Source organism: Porites lutea, chromosome 10, assembly GCF_958299795.1.
Source record: "Porites lutea chromosome 10, jaPorLute2.1, whole genome shotgun sequence".
NCBI lineage: Eukaryota > Metazoa > Cnidaria > Anthozoa > Scleractinia > Poritidae > Porites > Porites lutea.
Window position 1 is genome coordinate 19,381,859 of NC_133210.1, and position 13,122 is coordinate 19,394,980.

Below are 13,122 nucleotides of genomic sequence, written 5' to 3' on the forward strand. Positions count from 1 at the left end.
TCTGATTTAACCTTAATTTCTTCTAAGCCTGTTCCTACTTTGGACACCTTTATGAACAATAAAAAAGAAGAGAGAAAGTCGCACTTCAAAAAAAAGAGCAAGAAGACTAAGAGGATGACTGAGAAAGAAGACCCACCTGTAACCGTCAACATTGGCATCATGCGATATATTGAAGAAGAAAATATGCTCAAGCCCCAACGAGGCAAATCTCTTCCTGTAAGAACTGGAAGAACAGCGGATGGGGAGGAGCTATTAAAGTTAGCAGTAGCAAAGCACTCGAAGCATAATGCTAATGAAATTACTCATAGCTCTCCTTTGGCCTACAAATTGCTGTACCCAGACGGGATAGAAGTAAATAAACTTAGAGAATCCGACCAAGCATTCAGCTTACAAGAATATAAAGCTGAACTGGGTAAACCGTACAACAGGATATCATTTTATCTCTGTTCTTCATCAGATTACTATGATCATAGTTTCAAAGGTTTTGCTGACACAATTTCTGATGGTGGAGACGACAAGAATGACAGTGACAAGGATCCTGAAGACCTAAGTGAACCAACACAAACAAAAATAACCAAGTACACTGACACTGGCTTTGCTAAGACAACCACCACTGTTAAAGCATCAGATGCAAACTCTGTTTCTGTTAAACCTGGTTCTTATATTGCAACTAGCCTTTCTGATCCTTTCACAACAAGTGATATACCCACCTCTCTTCTTGGTAGTTCATCTTCCGGTTCATGTACTACTACAGCATGTAACAGTTCTGGATTTGAAACACTCAAAGAAATCTTTCCACAGCTCCCTGAAAAGAAGATATTTGATGTTTTCAGCAGCAGCAAAGACATTGAAACAGCTATTGCCACACTCTGCGAGAATGCAAATGGAGGATTGCATGACTCGCTTCGATCATATGCTTCTGTCATTGACGTAGATTTTAGTAATGACCTCTATGATTCTGAAAATGACATTATCTTTGGTGGGGAGGAGTCTGAATTTTCTAAAACTGATGAAAGTGGAGAGCATGAAATTGAGGACCAGCAGAGTTTAAGTGAGAAATTGAAAGAGCTATTCCAGAAATGTACCAACTCAGGAAAAAAGATAAGGCTAAAAGTAAGAAGAAGTTGCCTGTGGGAGGATACTCTGGCAAAAATCAAAAGGATAAACCATGATTGCTTGAATGGTATTGTAACAGTCCAATTTATTGGAGAACCTGCAGTAGATCAGGGAGGACCTCGCAAAGAGTTTTTTTTCCTGGTTCACAAACACATGCAACAGTCACCAAGCCTGTTCACAGGACCTCCTAGTAACCGTAGGTTTGTTCACAATGTAATGGCTCTTCAGAGGGAGGAATATCTTCATTATGGCATTATTTCAGCTCTTTCAGTGCTTCAAGGTTCACCTGGTCCTGTAATGTTTGCTGCCCCTGTTGTAGACTACATCGTGTATGGCAAACTAGATTCAGTCTCAGTGTCAGTCAGTGACCTGCCCAGTGGAAAAGTGAAGACAACATTAGAGGAGCTTGAAGCAATCGGTGATCGTGAGAGATTTAAGCAAGAAGCATCCTTTAACACACCACTAAGATTCAAAGCAGGATACACAAAGCCCATTGTAACTTTGGAAGACAAAGATGAATTTATCAGGTGCATCTGCTTACACCATCTCATTTTATGTACACAGACTGAAATTGACCAGTTTGTCAAAGGGTTGGCAACAGATGGAGTCTTGGATGTTATCAGAAACAGTCCTAACCAATCCCGCAAGCTCTTACAATATTATGAGCATGAGAAGCTGACTGCTGAGGTTGTTGATAATCAGTTTCAGTGTGTCTGTAGCGTGGAAGGAAGTAACAAACGTGCTAAGGAGGAAGCTATAGCCTTTAACTTTACACATTACCTTGAGGATGTTGAAGAAGGTTTGATTACCACCACAGTTCTAGACCCTGAAACAGATGAAATTCACACCAGTAAAGTTGAACTTGCACATGTTCTTCAGTTTGTTACTGGATGCCCTGTCTTACCTGCCACTGGATTTGACACAAATCTAACTATTGTTTTTGACCATGAAGAGATCCAGAGGAAACTTTCAGCAAACACCTATTCCTGTACCCTTAACATTCCAGTTTGTGATTTGCTTGCCAGTTATGAGTCTTTTAAAAGTGAGTTCACAGAGTGCATCTTCAGTTCACCTGGTTTTGGTAAAGTGTGAATCAAGTAGCAGTTGACTTTTGTATTTGTAGGTCTGGATGAACACGATTATATAATGTTAAATTTTAACAAACATCATTAATAAGCTTCATGACTTTAACAGCATGCATACATGTACCCAAGCATAGTATTTCTGTCTGTTTTGCAAAAGTCCATGCTGCCTATTTTGCAGAAGAGTTAAGTTTCACTTTCAATGGAACTATGAATGGGAAAGGTTTTTGGAGCAAATAATTGTTATAGATGTAAGAGATGGTCAAATGTATCATTAAGATGCCAGTGTTTGTTAGATAACCCTTGGCTTCTGAGTTGTGTTCCTGTTTGCAAATGCTGTTCTACTTGTTATGCTTTGTTAGGTTAGTATTCTTGTGCATTTGAGACTGGGACTGAAGAGCACAGTTGGCAATGTCTCATAAAAATATGACTTTGGAATTGTACAGTGTATATCCATTTGGCAAGAGTTATTTGGACATGTGTCAATCGAATTGAATTTTATTTGGTGTCTTAGCAGACAATATGCACAAATGACATTCTACAAACTGGTCATAGAAATCTTTAAACAGTACAAATGTATGTAAAATTTGCCTAGTATCTGCTAAAATGGCAAATGAAACTAACTGTATCTATCCTACTGCACCATAGTTGTTTGGTCTCTTGTCTATGGTGTTGTGAAGTGACACAGTAAATAAATACAATGTATGTCTGAGTCAGACTTCTTGTGTAGGTGAAGTTATACATATACTAGTTCTTACTGTTGTGTCAGTGTCTTTGAAAAAGTCAATTTTAAGATGGCATTGTGAACCTGCAAAAAGCTCATGCCAGGAGAGAACAGTTGTGGTTTAGTTCATTTGGAGTACCAGTACAGATCAGACATGCACTATTTTCACTTGTCAACTGACTATATTGTTAAATAATGTTCTGGTTATTTGATCTGTTATAGATAGCAATGTTCCAATATTATTTGTATTGGATGGTTTTTGCATTCCATGGTTGTGACAACACTTTTATCAGGTTAATCAAGAAACACTTTATTGTGATAATTGGAGAAACATATTTTCCTTTTGCATTCATGATGAGTGGAATAATGTACATGTATTTTGTTTAGGACTCTGAACATTACAGAGTTATTTTTTATCTTTGCTGTAATTGCTCCAATTGTTGGTTATTGCTTGACAATTCTCTTTGAAAAATGTTTTGAATGCATATTGTTGTTATTGATGACAATTATAATACCAGATGTCATTACCAATAAAGTGTTGACGTTACGTGTTTATCAGGGCTGAAGTGTATTGAATAATGTAGAAGTCCAGGAGTTAGTTTGGTTGTTTTTTATTTCCTCCTTGAAAATTTTAAGAATCATTCTCTTCATTTGACATTTTCGAGTAAAACTGGTTTTATTAAAGAGAAAACTCTATTCATCAAAATGCTGTAAGCAATCTGTGGCATACAGAATTCATGGAGACGAATGAATTACAAATTTATAACAACGGTTTATAGTGATACTGAGAACTTAATAAGCTACTTGTCCTTCACTTTTTCATTAACTGTTATAAGATCACTGGTCTCTGTCAACTGTGGACCAGAATCGAATAGTCCTACACTGCAACTCTTATTAAATAAGAAAACAGGCTCAAAGCTTCCTTCCAGTTAGAGGGCTTCGAAACATTAAGAAGGGACAAAACATGATTAAAGTACTCCTGAAAATCGTTGTTAAAATCTGTTGCTTTACATTTCAGCCTTGCTTCATCTAGCTTTTCAGGGGACACTGGGTGTAAGTGGTTTGAAGCTCCAAAGTTTTCTGGAAGATAATAGAGTTCCTCTAGTTTCATGCCTTGAACGCCGAATGTAGTGTGTATTCCAGTGAAACTTCACAAAGTCTAGATCATGCTGGATTAATTCTGCAAAGCAAAACCATATGCATTCCCCATGGAGCACATCACCAGTCAGAAATATCCCACGATCCACAAGGTCTTTAAAAAAGTTGATCCACCATGTTAGACGACTACGGCCAAGATGGGCCCACCAGGCCTCTATTCTTTGATTTCCAGTAGAAGGACCATAACGGTGTGATTTTTCACCAGCTAACTCATCATCACACTCAGCTCTTAAAAAACACTGTGTACCTGCAATCACTACATTCTCTGTTCCGCAGTCTGTTCGGAGTAATGAAGGACATCCACCGACCTCCACAACGCAATCTAAAAAAAACTTTGCAGTTATTTCTGGATCATTATTGGTTCTATCTACCTTAAGCCACATTACCATGCGACTATAGCCATCAACAGCCCCATGGATGGGAAATCCGAAAGGTTTCAGTTTATCGTAACCATCAACATGCCAACAATAATTTGGTCCAGGAGACTCATACTTCCTTCTTTTTAGCCTGTGGCGCTTCCTCTCTTCCACTCCAGCTGGGTCTATCGTTCTGATCAGGGATTCTACCTCTTGCCTAGGGACAAACAGCCCGTACTTTATACGAAGCATATGCCAAACTGCTCTGTAACCACAAATGCCTCCTGGGCCATCCATCTCGTCTCGGATTAATTTCTCAACGGCAGGCAAATTTATATCCACTTTATTCCTTTTAAGGTTGTATTCACATAACCTTCTTTTCAATGTTGACATAAACATTGGCATGTCATGGTACTTGTCAAGGAAGAGTAGAATAACCCTGTAACTGAACCCACTATAAAAGTAAGCCTCTATTGCTTCTTTCTCGGTCACGTTTTCAGCTGATAATAATAGCCTAACAGAAGGTATAGCAGTGTCTAGCTTGGTTCCACACTGAAAGCAGTACAAATATTCATCTAAAACTTGTTCGCCGCAGCTTTGGCAGAACATTTTTCACGTTAACACCTGGTTAAAATAATCAAAATACAGCCCGTTCAGATAGTCGCCATATTGGATGCGAAAGACCCTGGGCCGGAGTTCGTCACTCTGCTTTCCAGGCTATCTCGTTCATATTAAGGTAGTGCCCAGTCATTTGGCTCGGAAACTGATAAGTGATTCGTGAAATTGATTTGTGTTTCGGGAAATTTATTTGTGTTTCGGGAAATTGATTTGTGTTTTGGAAAAACTAATTTGTGTTTTGGAAAACATATTTGTGTTTTGGGAAATCAATTTGTGTTTTGGGAAACTGACTTGTGTTTTTGGAAATTGATTTGTGTTTTGAGAAATTGATTTGTGTTTGAGCCTTTTGGGCCACCGTAGTATAGTAGGTTTAAGTCAATAATTAAGAATCAACAATTAAGCAAACTAACGTTTTGGAAACCTGTTCACCACCGGAGTTTAGCTTTCTAAAGAGCTTCAACAGAACTGACTATCGATTGCATCGGTGACAACAAAATTCAAAACACCCTTCATACAAAAGGAAGTCCGGCCAAAGATGATAACTAGTAGTAAAAAGATTATATAAGATTCCAAGACCCTTTCATTTTTCATTTTTTGATTAAATTTTACAAATACTTGCGTGAACCTTTTTATCACATAAAACGACGTCCTTTTTTGGCTTCATAAGCCATTGGAAAAGTTGTTTTGGTTAGTTTGCGAACGGCAAGAAAATCAGATATTCATTATTTGAAAAAAGTTCCTTTGAAGGAAAGACTCCATCCGTGACATCTACTAAGTTAAATGGGCATTATATTTCTCTTTATTCTGCTGCCTAAGTAAGTGACAGCGCTATTTTGTTTTCATCCCGTCATTGAGATCCGAGCCAACAGACGTTAAGAAGGCGGCGCAGTGAGTAGAAGGAGTCTTTCTAAGAGGGGGATAAAGGTGTTATTGCGTGATACCTGATAAAGTGTTTTTCATTTTCGTGAAAGGTGAAAATACGAAATTAGAACCCGTGAACTGTGACTGGTTTGCTTGTGGTGATACGTGAACTTTAAAATCTTTTACCCGATATTCGTGATTTTCAACTAATTGTTTCGTGAAATAGTCTCAACTGAAGACAAATTCTACAGGGAAGCCAGTGGAACTTCAAATGGACTTTTCTAAAAGGTCTTACAAAACTCAAAGGCCGGTTATTTACACGAAGTTTAGCCAGTGGTTGACAAAACCGTGTTCTAAGTCATTTTCAATTTTATCAACGCTCTTATTTTAACACCGGTTATGGTGAACGTTTCATGGCAGCAACAGGGAAGACTAAGGTCGTATACGTCCCCATATGGTACAATGTATACAATTTTCCCCTCACCCGTTTAGCTTTCAGCTGATGTTAATAAATTGGTAAGCAACAACGTCAACAAAGATAGATCTTTCCAGCGATACCTCGTTTTGGGATATTCTGACTAACCTTGACAGAGTCACACTCACAAAAAAAGGTAAAATTTTGGGGAAAATTCCACTGCCAATTTCGCTGTTTACATACTACTCCTTAAAAGTTAAGTTTGTCCCTTTCCTAAAAAGTGAGCCAGCCACAATTCCACGCAAAAGAAAGACGATAAAGTGGGCAACAAAACCGCCAATAAAGAAGAAAAAATAGAGCGATAGAAAAAGATCCAAACAGATTCGCCAAAAAAAGTCCAAATTTTGGCTTTTGGCCTTTTCGCTGGAAAGATGTATCTTCGTTGACGTTGTTGCTTACCGATTTATTAACATCAACTGAAAGCTAAACGGGTCAGGGGAAAATTGTATACATTGTACCATATGGGGACGTATCCTCGTTTTGGGATATTCTGACTAACCCTGACAGAATCACACTCACAAAAAAGCAAAAAAAATTTGGGGGAAAATTCCACTGCAAATTTCGCTGTTTACATACTACCCCTTGAAAATTAAATTTGTCCCTTTCCTAAAAAGTGACCCAGCCACAATTCCACGTAAAAGAAAGACGATAAAGTGGGCAACAAAACCGCCAATAAAGAAGAAAAAAAAGAGGGCGATAGAGAAAGATCCAAACAGATTCGCCTAAAAAAAGTCAAAATTTTGGCTTTTGCGCATTTGTGAAAAACTAAAAAGCTGTTTAATTACGTCAGATTAGTTGGAAAATATGTCTTTTTTCTCGAAAAACTCGTTTTTAGCCATAGTTATGCTAATTAGCCGAAAACTAGTCTAAGGAAGAGGAATTGGTGGAAATGCTGTTTTTTCGCGACTCGTCGGCCGTCAACAGGGTTAAAATAACCCACTTAGAAAGAGATCTGGATGCCCAATGATTTCTTAAACCACGGCCTAAGTTGGGCTTTGTTTTAAACAACCGGTCTTTACAGTCGTTCCTATTATATATGTCGTCCTAAACTATGACCAAGCCTGCGAGCGCAGACAACTTTTTTGGCTCTTGTTTCACCCGCCGACAAAAGGGTGTCTGCGATCTCGAGCTGGGAAACGATTTCCGTGAGCTGATGAGTCAGTTTTATTTCAAGCAATCATAATTCAACTCTTATTTTCGTGGAGCTACCACATGTGGGGTTTGCGTGGGGATCTTGGTTGCAATGGCCGGTAGTTTTTATATTAGAGGGACAAGTTTTTAAATTGGAAGGAGTAATATATTATGTAGATCCTAAATCTGTGGGATCCATGGGTTTTCTTGGAGGTAAAGAACGAATTCGAATACCCATAAACAGTAAACATTCATCCCTTGAAGCTCTTAAGCGTCGCATCATTGAGTAGACTGGTTTGAAATCTTGGTCCGAAAATCGTGGTCTAATAAGGTCCTCGACTGAAATAAAACTCTAGATCTGTCGGTTAGAAAAGTCTGCAGAATGAAGCAAAGCTTCTGCGGTAAACAACGACGACAACGAGGATGAAATGACTTTTCTACGAGCAGTTACTATACTCGTAGCAGAAGAACCGTCAAACCCAACTTTGAGACAAGGGAGAGTCAAATGACGTTCCTTTTGAGTACTATATATTCGTCAGCATTAGTCATCATCAGTTTACCTACACCTACATTTCATTGTATGTTTACCTGACTTCCGTCACTTCTCTGTATTAGTTGTGCGGGAGGCACAAAAAGCGAAAGACAGCGGCATCCTGAACAGGTCGAGCCATGCACTGACTGTTCTTTTACTTCGGAAATTTCCGTGAAACGTGAACACGGAATTTTAATCCCCGTGATGCGTTATTTCTACTTTTTGATTTTCGTGATTCGTGCGTAGGACCCCCCCCCCCCTTTACCCCCCCCCCCCCCCTGCTTCTAACATCAGTGCCTTTCTTGCTAGTGAGTGCAGATAAACCCGTACAGAGATAGCGAAGACGGCTTAGTACACGTTTTGGTTACCTTTGTCTTTGGCCGAAACTCAAGACAGCTGACTAAAACTGAGGAAAAGCGTAACAATTAAAATTAGCCCGGGTAATACTGAAAGCATCAACAGCTGTGGCACCAGGTTCTCTATGCCATGAGACAAAAGTATCAGACTTGGCATTAAGCCTTGACACAATAAAAAGTAGATTACATCAGGAACGAAAGTCAAGCCTGCCTTAGGTCATTAACTTTTGAGACCACTCCAAGTAAGATGGATCAAGTAAGGTCTACGGCGAATGGTCTCAATCATCCATAAACCCGTCACAAAACCACTTTCTGATAAAAACAATGGGACCAAGAGGCAATTCTAAAGGATAAATCAAGATTGGTAACGGGAGAATAATTTTAGCCATTGCTGCACCATGGTGGTTCGGTGACAGACTTGACGTTAACTACACCACGGATACGAAATACTGCAAAATCGCCACGCAGAAACTAAAAGAACAGCTCATATCACTAAAACCTTAGGTCTTTTTCGTGTAATGCGTGATAAAATAGTTTGTGAGTCCTAGAGAGTCGATTATATACTTTTTTTAAAACGTGGTATTCCACAGTGCTATGAATTGCCCTCTATTACAATTTTCCCCGTGGTAATGTACCCTATTTTTGACTGCTTTCTTAAGTGATTTAGTCGGTGGTGGCTAGCTGGTAAACTGGCAGATAAGGCGTCTAGAGAGACGCTGCAGACTCGCTTTATTTGTATTTATTCAGACGGCTTAAATGGTCGTTGGATGTTTACAATTTAATTGTTGTTAGCGATATGTGTCCTGTTTATAAGTAGAGGAATGTCATATGCTCGTTTTACAACATGTATTCAAGGCGTGGCCCTTGTCCGATTGCTGTAAATGTTTACAAAGGCTAGAATTTAATCGGCAGTAAAGTAGACGTAGGGATCTAGTCTGTAACTAGAAGGAATGTCGAAGGCTCGCTTTATTCATTTTTTCTACCCGGAACAATCAGTAATCGGTGGGTGAAAATTTATAAGTGGCATGTGACCGTTGTTAGCACAATAAGCCAGTGGCTGACAGTAGAGCGAGAGGTAGCTCATTTTCTCATGATCCTATGGCAACTGCAAGTTGTTGGATTACTGTATCTGAGCTTTTGAAAGAGAGAAAGAGACACCCTCTGTTCAATTCATGGGTTGTGCTGGTACAGGTTGTTATTAACGTATCAGCGGAGAACTTATTCGAGCGCTTATTGTACAACACGCTAACTATTAAAAGCAAGAAGTGTTAAGTCTGCATGACAAGTACTACTGATAAGGTTGTTTATGCGCCTTTTTAGGGGACAAAGACCATTACAGGGTCTTGGGCATAGCTGCAAAAGTAGACAAGGGACAATATGAGGAGACTCGTGAGAGGAAATGGAGGTGGTGTAAAAGCACCTTCCCCAAGCCTTCTTTGTTGGAGGTGTGACTATTGTACTAAGATGGGCTATTTTTGTATAGACTGTATACCTCACTTCCTTGATTCTGAACAACACAAAACTTCCTCAAAACCGGACAAGTGAATATGTTAATTAATTGGTGTCAGGCATCTTGTCAGATTAGGTCTTAAGTTTAAAAAAGAATGAGAGGAAGGAAAATATAAGGAACAATAACGAACGAGCAAACGTGCTTATTCAGCTCTTATACATGTATTGTATACTGCATTTAGTCCCCCTAGTAAGCATAGTTATGACAGCTTTGAAAACAAGATATCCTTAATTCAAGGGCCTTCACGCCTCGCGGGTCTTAGCTGTTATCTCTCGGCTGACTTTAACGGGGTGAGTATGATTCCAGATTCTGGGTTGATATATTTGCCAAATGGTGTCTAAAAATAATATTAAACAACCAAAGTGTTGTAGGGAAGGGACCTTGATTTCCAACTTCAAGAATAGCGAATTTGAAGTCGTTGAACACATGATGAGTTCGTTGATACCAGAACCTTGTTAAGGTCGAAGGAGAGATAACAGCACGTGACCATGGCAGAATGACATAAAACCTGATAAAGAAAGTTCGCTTATCGGATAAGAAATCCTCTTCCGTCGATCCTGGTTATCTGACCTTCATTTCTGTGCATTAAGTTTCTCTAGTAAACGATCTAACTTTGCCGGATAGTTTTAAAACGGTAAATGTGTATATGTATATCTAGCCGAATTTTTGAAAACATACCTCAAAATGGGCCAGAATATTCGCACAGAAAGCTGGCGATAGCCAGGTTTCTGGTTGCTGCGGTGAGAAAAAACATAGGGGGCTTGCTGTCCTGGTTGGTCTCATTGTCAAGCTCAGTCCCTGAGCTAACTCGCCATGGGTTGGAAAGGGGCCTCCGTGTCAATCCCTAGGGGGCGAGGGTGCTGCAAAAGCGTTGTACCTTCCGTTAGTCCTGCTCTGGGAGAGTCAGTGCACTGGTCATGTCTGCCTTTAGTTTGTCATGTCAAATTCTTGTAACGTTTGAGGCCCATTGGCCGATGAAAGCATTCCCCTCAAGCACGTGCTAGGCTGGGGGGTGGAGGGAGCCAGGGGGGATGATTTAACCTTGAATTCTCTGCTTAGAACTTGTTTAAGTCTCAAGCATCCTCCGTCATTTAGGGCCTTTAAGCAGCTAGAGTGTATGGACAAGTCCAGAGTGTCTTTTTGATGGACTTGAATGTTTCTTTTGCTAATCAGGAACCAAGAAGAGAGTCACCTTAAGAGAACCATGGGTAAGAGCTGAGTTTCTTGGCGATATTTACTTTAGTTGAGTCAGTTTAAGGTGTGTGGGCTCCTGGAGTCCGATGGTACGGTTTTCATATATCCGGCGAGATATGTATATATAACAATTATTCACCGAAGTGGAGGTGGCTAGAAGTGGTAATTTACCGAGGCAGCGAAGCGGCGAGGTAAATAGCCACTGCTAGCCACCGACACTGAGGTGAATAATTGTTTTAGTATATACTAAAACAGTGAGATAATTGAGCAAATTAAAAAATTATGATTTTTAACTCATTTACTGTTGCCAACGATTACAATTTTGACGCGCGATGACCGAACGGCCGCGGTCGTCGTTTTTTCGTGGCGACAAATAAAACTTTTGAAGGCGTTTGTTTAGCTCTTGCGGGGAAGTTTCTTCAAAAGGAGTTGTGAATTCTTTTTGTTTTCAAAATCATTCTGTAAAAAAGATTATTAAATTTAGTTTTTAAGCTTATTTATGAACAAGTCAACTAAATAAAGTAACGCAAGACTTAAGCTTAATTTGCATTTGTAAACAAAAAACTCTTTCTCGGTTTTATCAATAAATTCAAGTAAAAAATACAAAGCTTTACCTGTTAAAACTTCCAAACCGAAATTCGTCACCTTCTTCATGTATTTTGGAAATAGCTTGCTTGATTAGTTGTGAAATTTCTTAGTTTGTTACGGCAGCAAACCGGGAAAGGATTTTGCTCGCGACTCACGCGAGTTTGGCGTCGCTCGCTCGGAGGAACTGGAGGTGAATCAGTGAATAGTGCAGGATATTCACTGACAGAGTAGCCAATCAGAGCGCGCAAAAAATACTATCCACTGTTTTAGTATATACTAAATAGAAATATCTCTGAGATTATTGTAACACTTTGGACAAGTATTCTTAATCCTCCTCAGCTCCGTTGGATAGGGTTGATCAGGCCCTAATCGCATACTGAGTACATAATACATATATTTAATACATATATTTAGAGTACATAATACATATATAATACATATATTTAATACATATTTAATACATATATTAAGCCAAGCCTAAAAGCGGAGCTCCCGATTTCATTACAATAATAATTATAATAATAATATTAATAATAAAAATAATAATAATAATAATAATAATAATAAAATTAATAATAATAATAACAGTAGCAATGATGATGATCGTTTTATTCACACTGGTGCACAATACGATATAACCTAGTTGTAAATACTGATACCAGCCAGTCGGTATTGAGTTGTAGTCTACCACACAACGACATTTGTCAAGTGTTTTGCTGCTTGATGAGAGAAAAATATTTGCATTTTTACTTATTTTCCACACGTTCAAAATTACAAAAAGATACAAAAAAATGTAGGAAGAAATGGCGAGGATGCCTAAAGGAATCTATAAAGCTTATGTTATTTATCCCTTCTCAACTACAATTTCTCAAAGATGGCATAAATTTACGGCAACGGATACATATATGTTATTCACCGGCTGGGAGGTCCGTATTGGGAGAAACTGTGCCCGAGGTCTTGAGTACCGCCCGAGGTTGTAGGCCGAGGGAGGTACTCAGACCGAAGGCACAGTTTCTCACAATACGGACCGACCTAGGCCGGTGAATAACATTTTTGTTTTTTTCCTACTGAGATTTAAAAGTTTGAGGAAAATTTTACTTCAGCCTCCAACCTATGTGTGTTGAAGAAGGGCGCGTTCCTGTTGATGTTATTCAAAGCGCGCGATCGATTACAAACCAAAACAAAACATTACAACATGATTTTTAACTTGTAATTTATCTTATCACAATAAAGCTCTCTTTTAGAATAAAGAAAGGTTTTTGTGTCTTGGTAGACAATTCATAATCTGAGTGTCAAACAAGGATAAAATAATTGACGAACTTAAAAGCCACAGGAAAGAAAATACATCCAAGATTTTGTTCGGCTGATTATTTACTTTAAGATTAATTCAATCGAGAGGGATAAAAACTGCACAAAGGCTT

General features: G+C 38.9%; 2 protein-coding genes across 3 annotated transcripts in view; one reads left to right on the top strand and one right to left on the bottom strand.

The window, feature by feature from the left end:
* LOC140950289 (uncharacterized) overlaps positions 1–13,122 on the top strand; it is a 402,419-nt gene that overhangs the window by 124,189 nt on the left and 265,108 nt on the right. The window lies entirely within an intron of this gene.
* LOC140950748 (uncharacterized) lies at positions 3,960–5,103 on the bottom strand. The gene has a single exon (XM_073399985.1). The coding sequence runs from the start codon at positions 5,043–5,045 to the stop codon at positions 3,960–3,962; it is 1,086 nt and encodes a 361-aa protein (XP_073256086.1). The 5' UTR covers positions 5,046–5,103.

Excerpts from the sequence above, each read along its gene's own strand:
- LOC140950748 (XM_073399985.1), bottom strand. The coding sequence starts at position 5,045 with ATGTTCTGCCAAAGCTGCGGCGAACAAGTTTTAGATGAATATTTGTAC.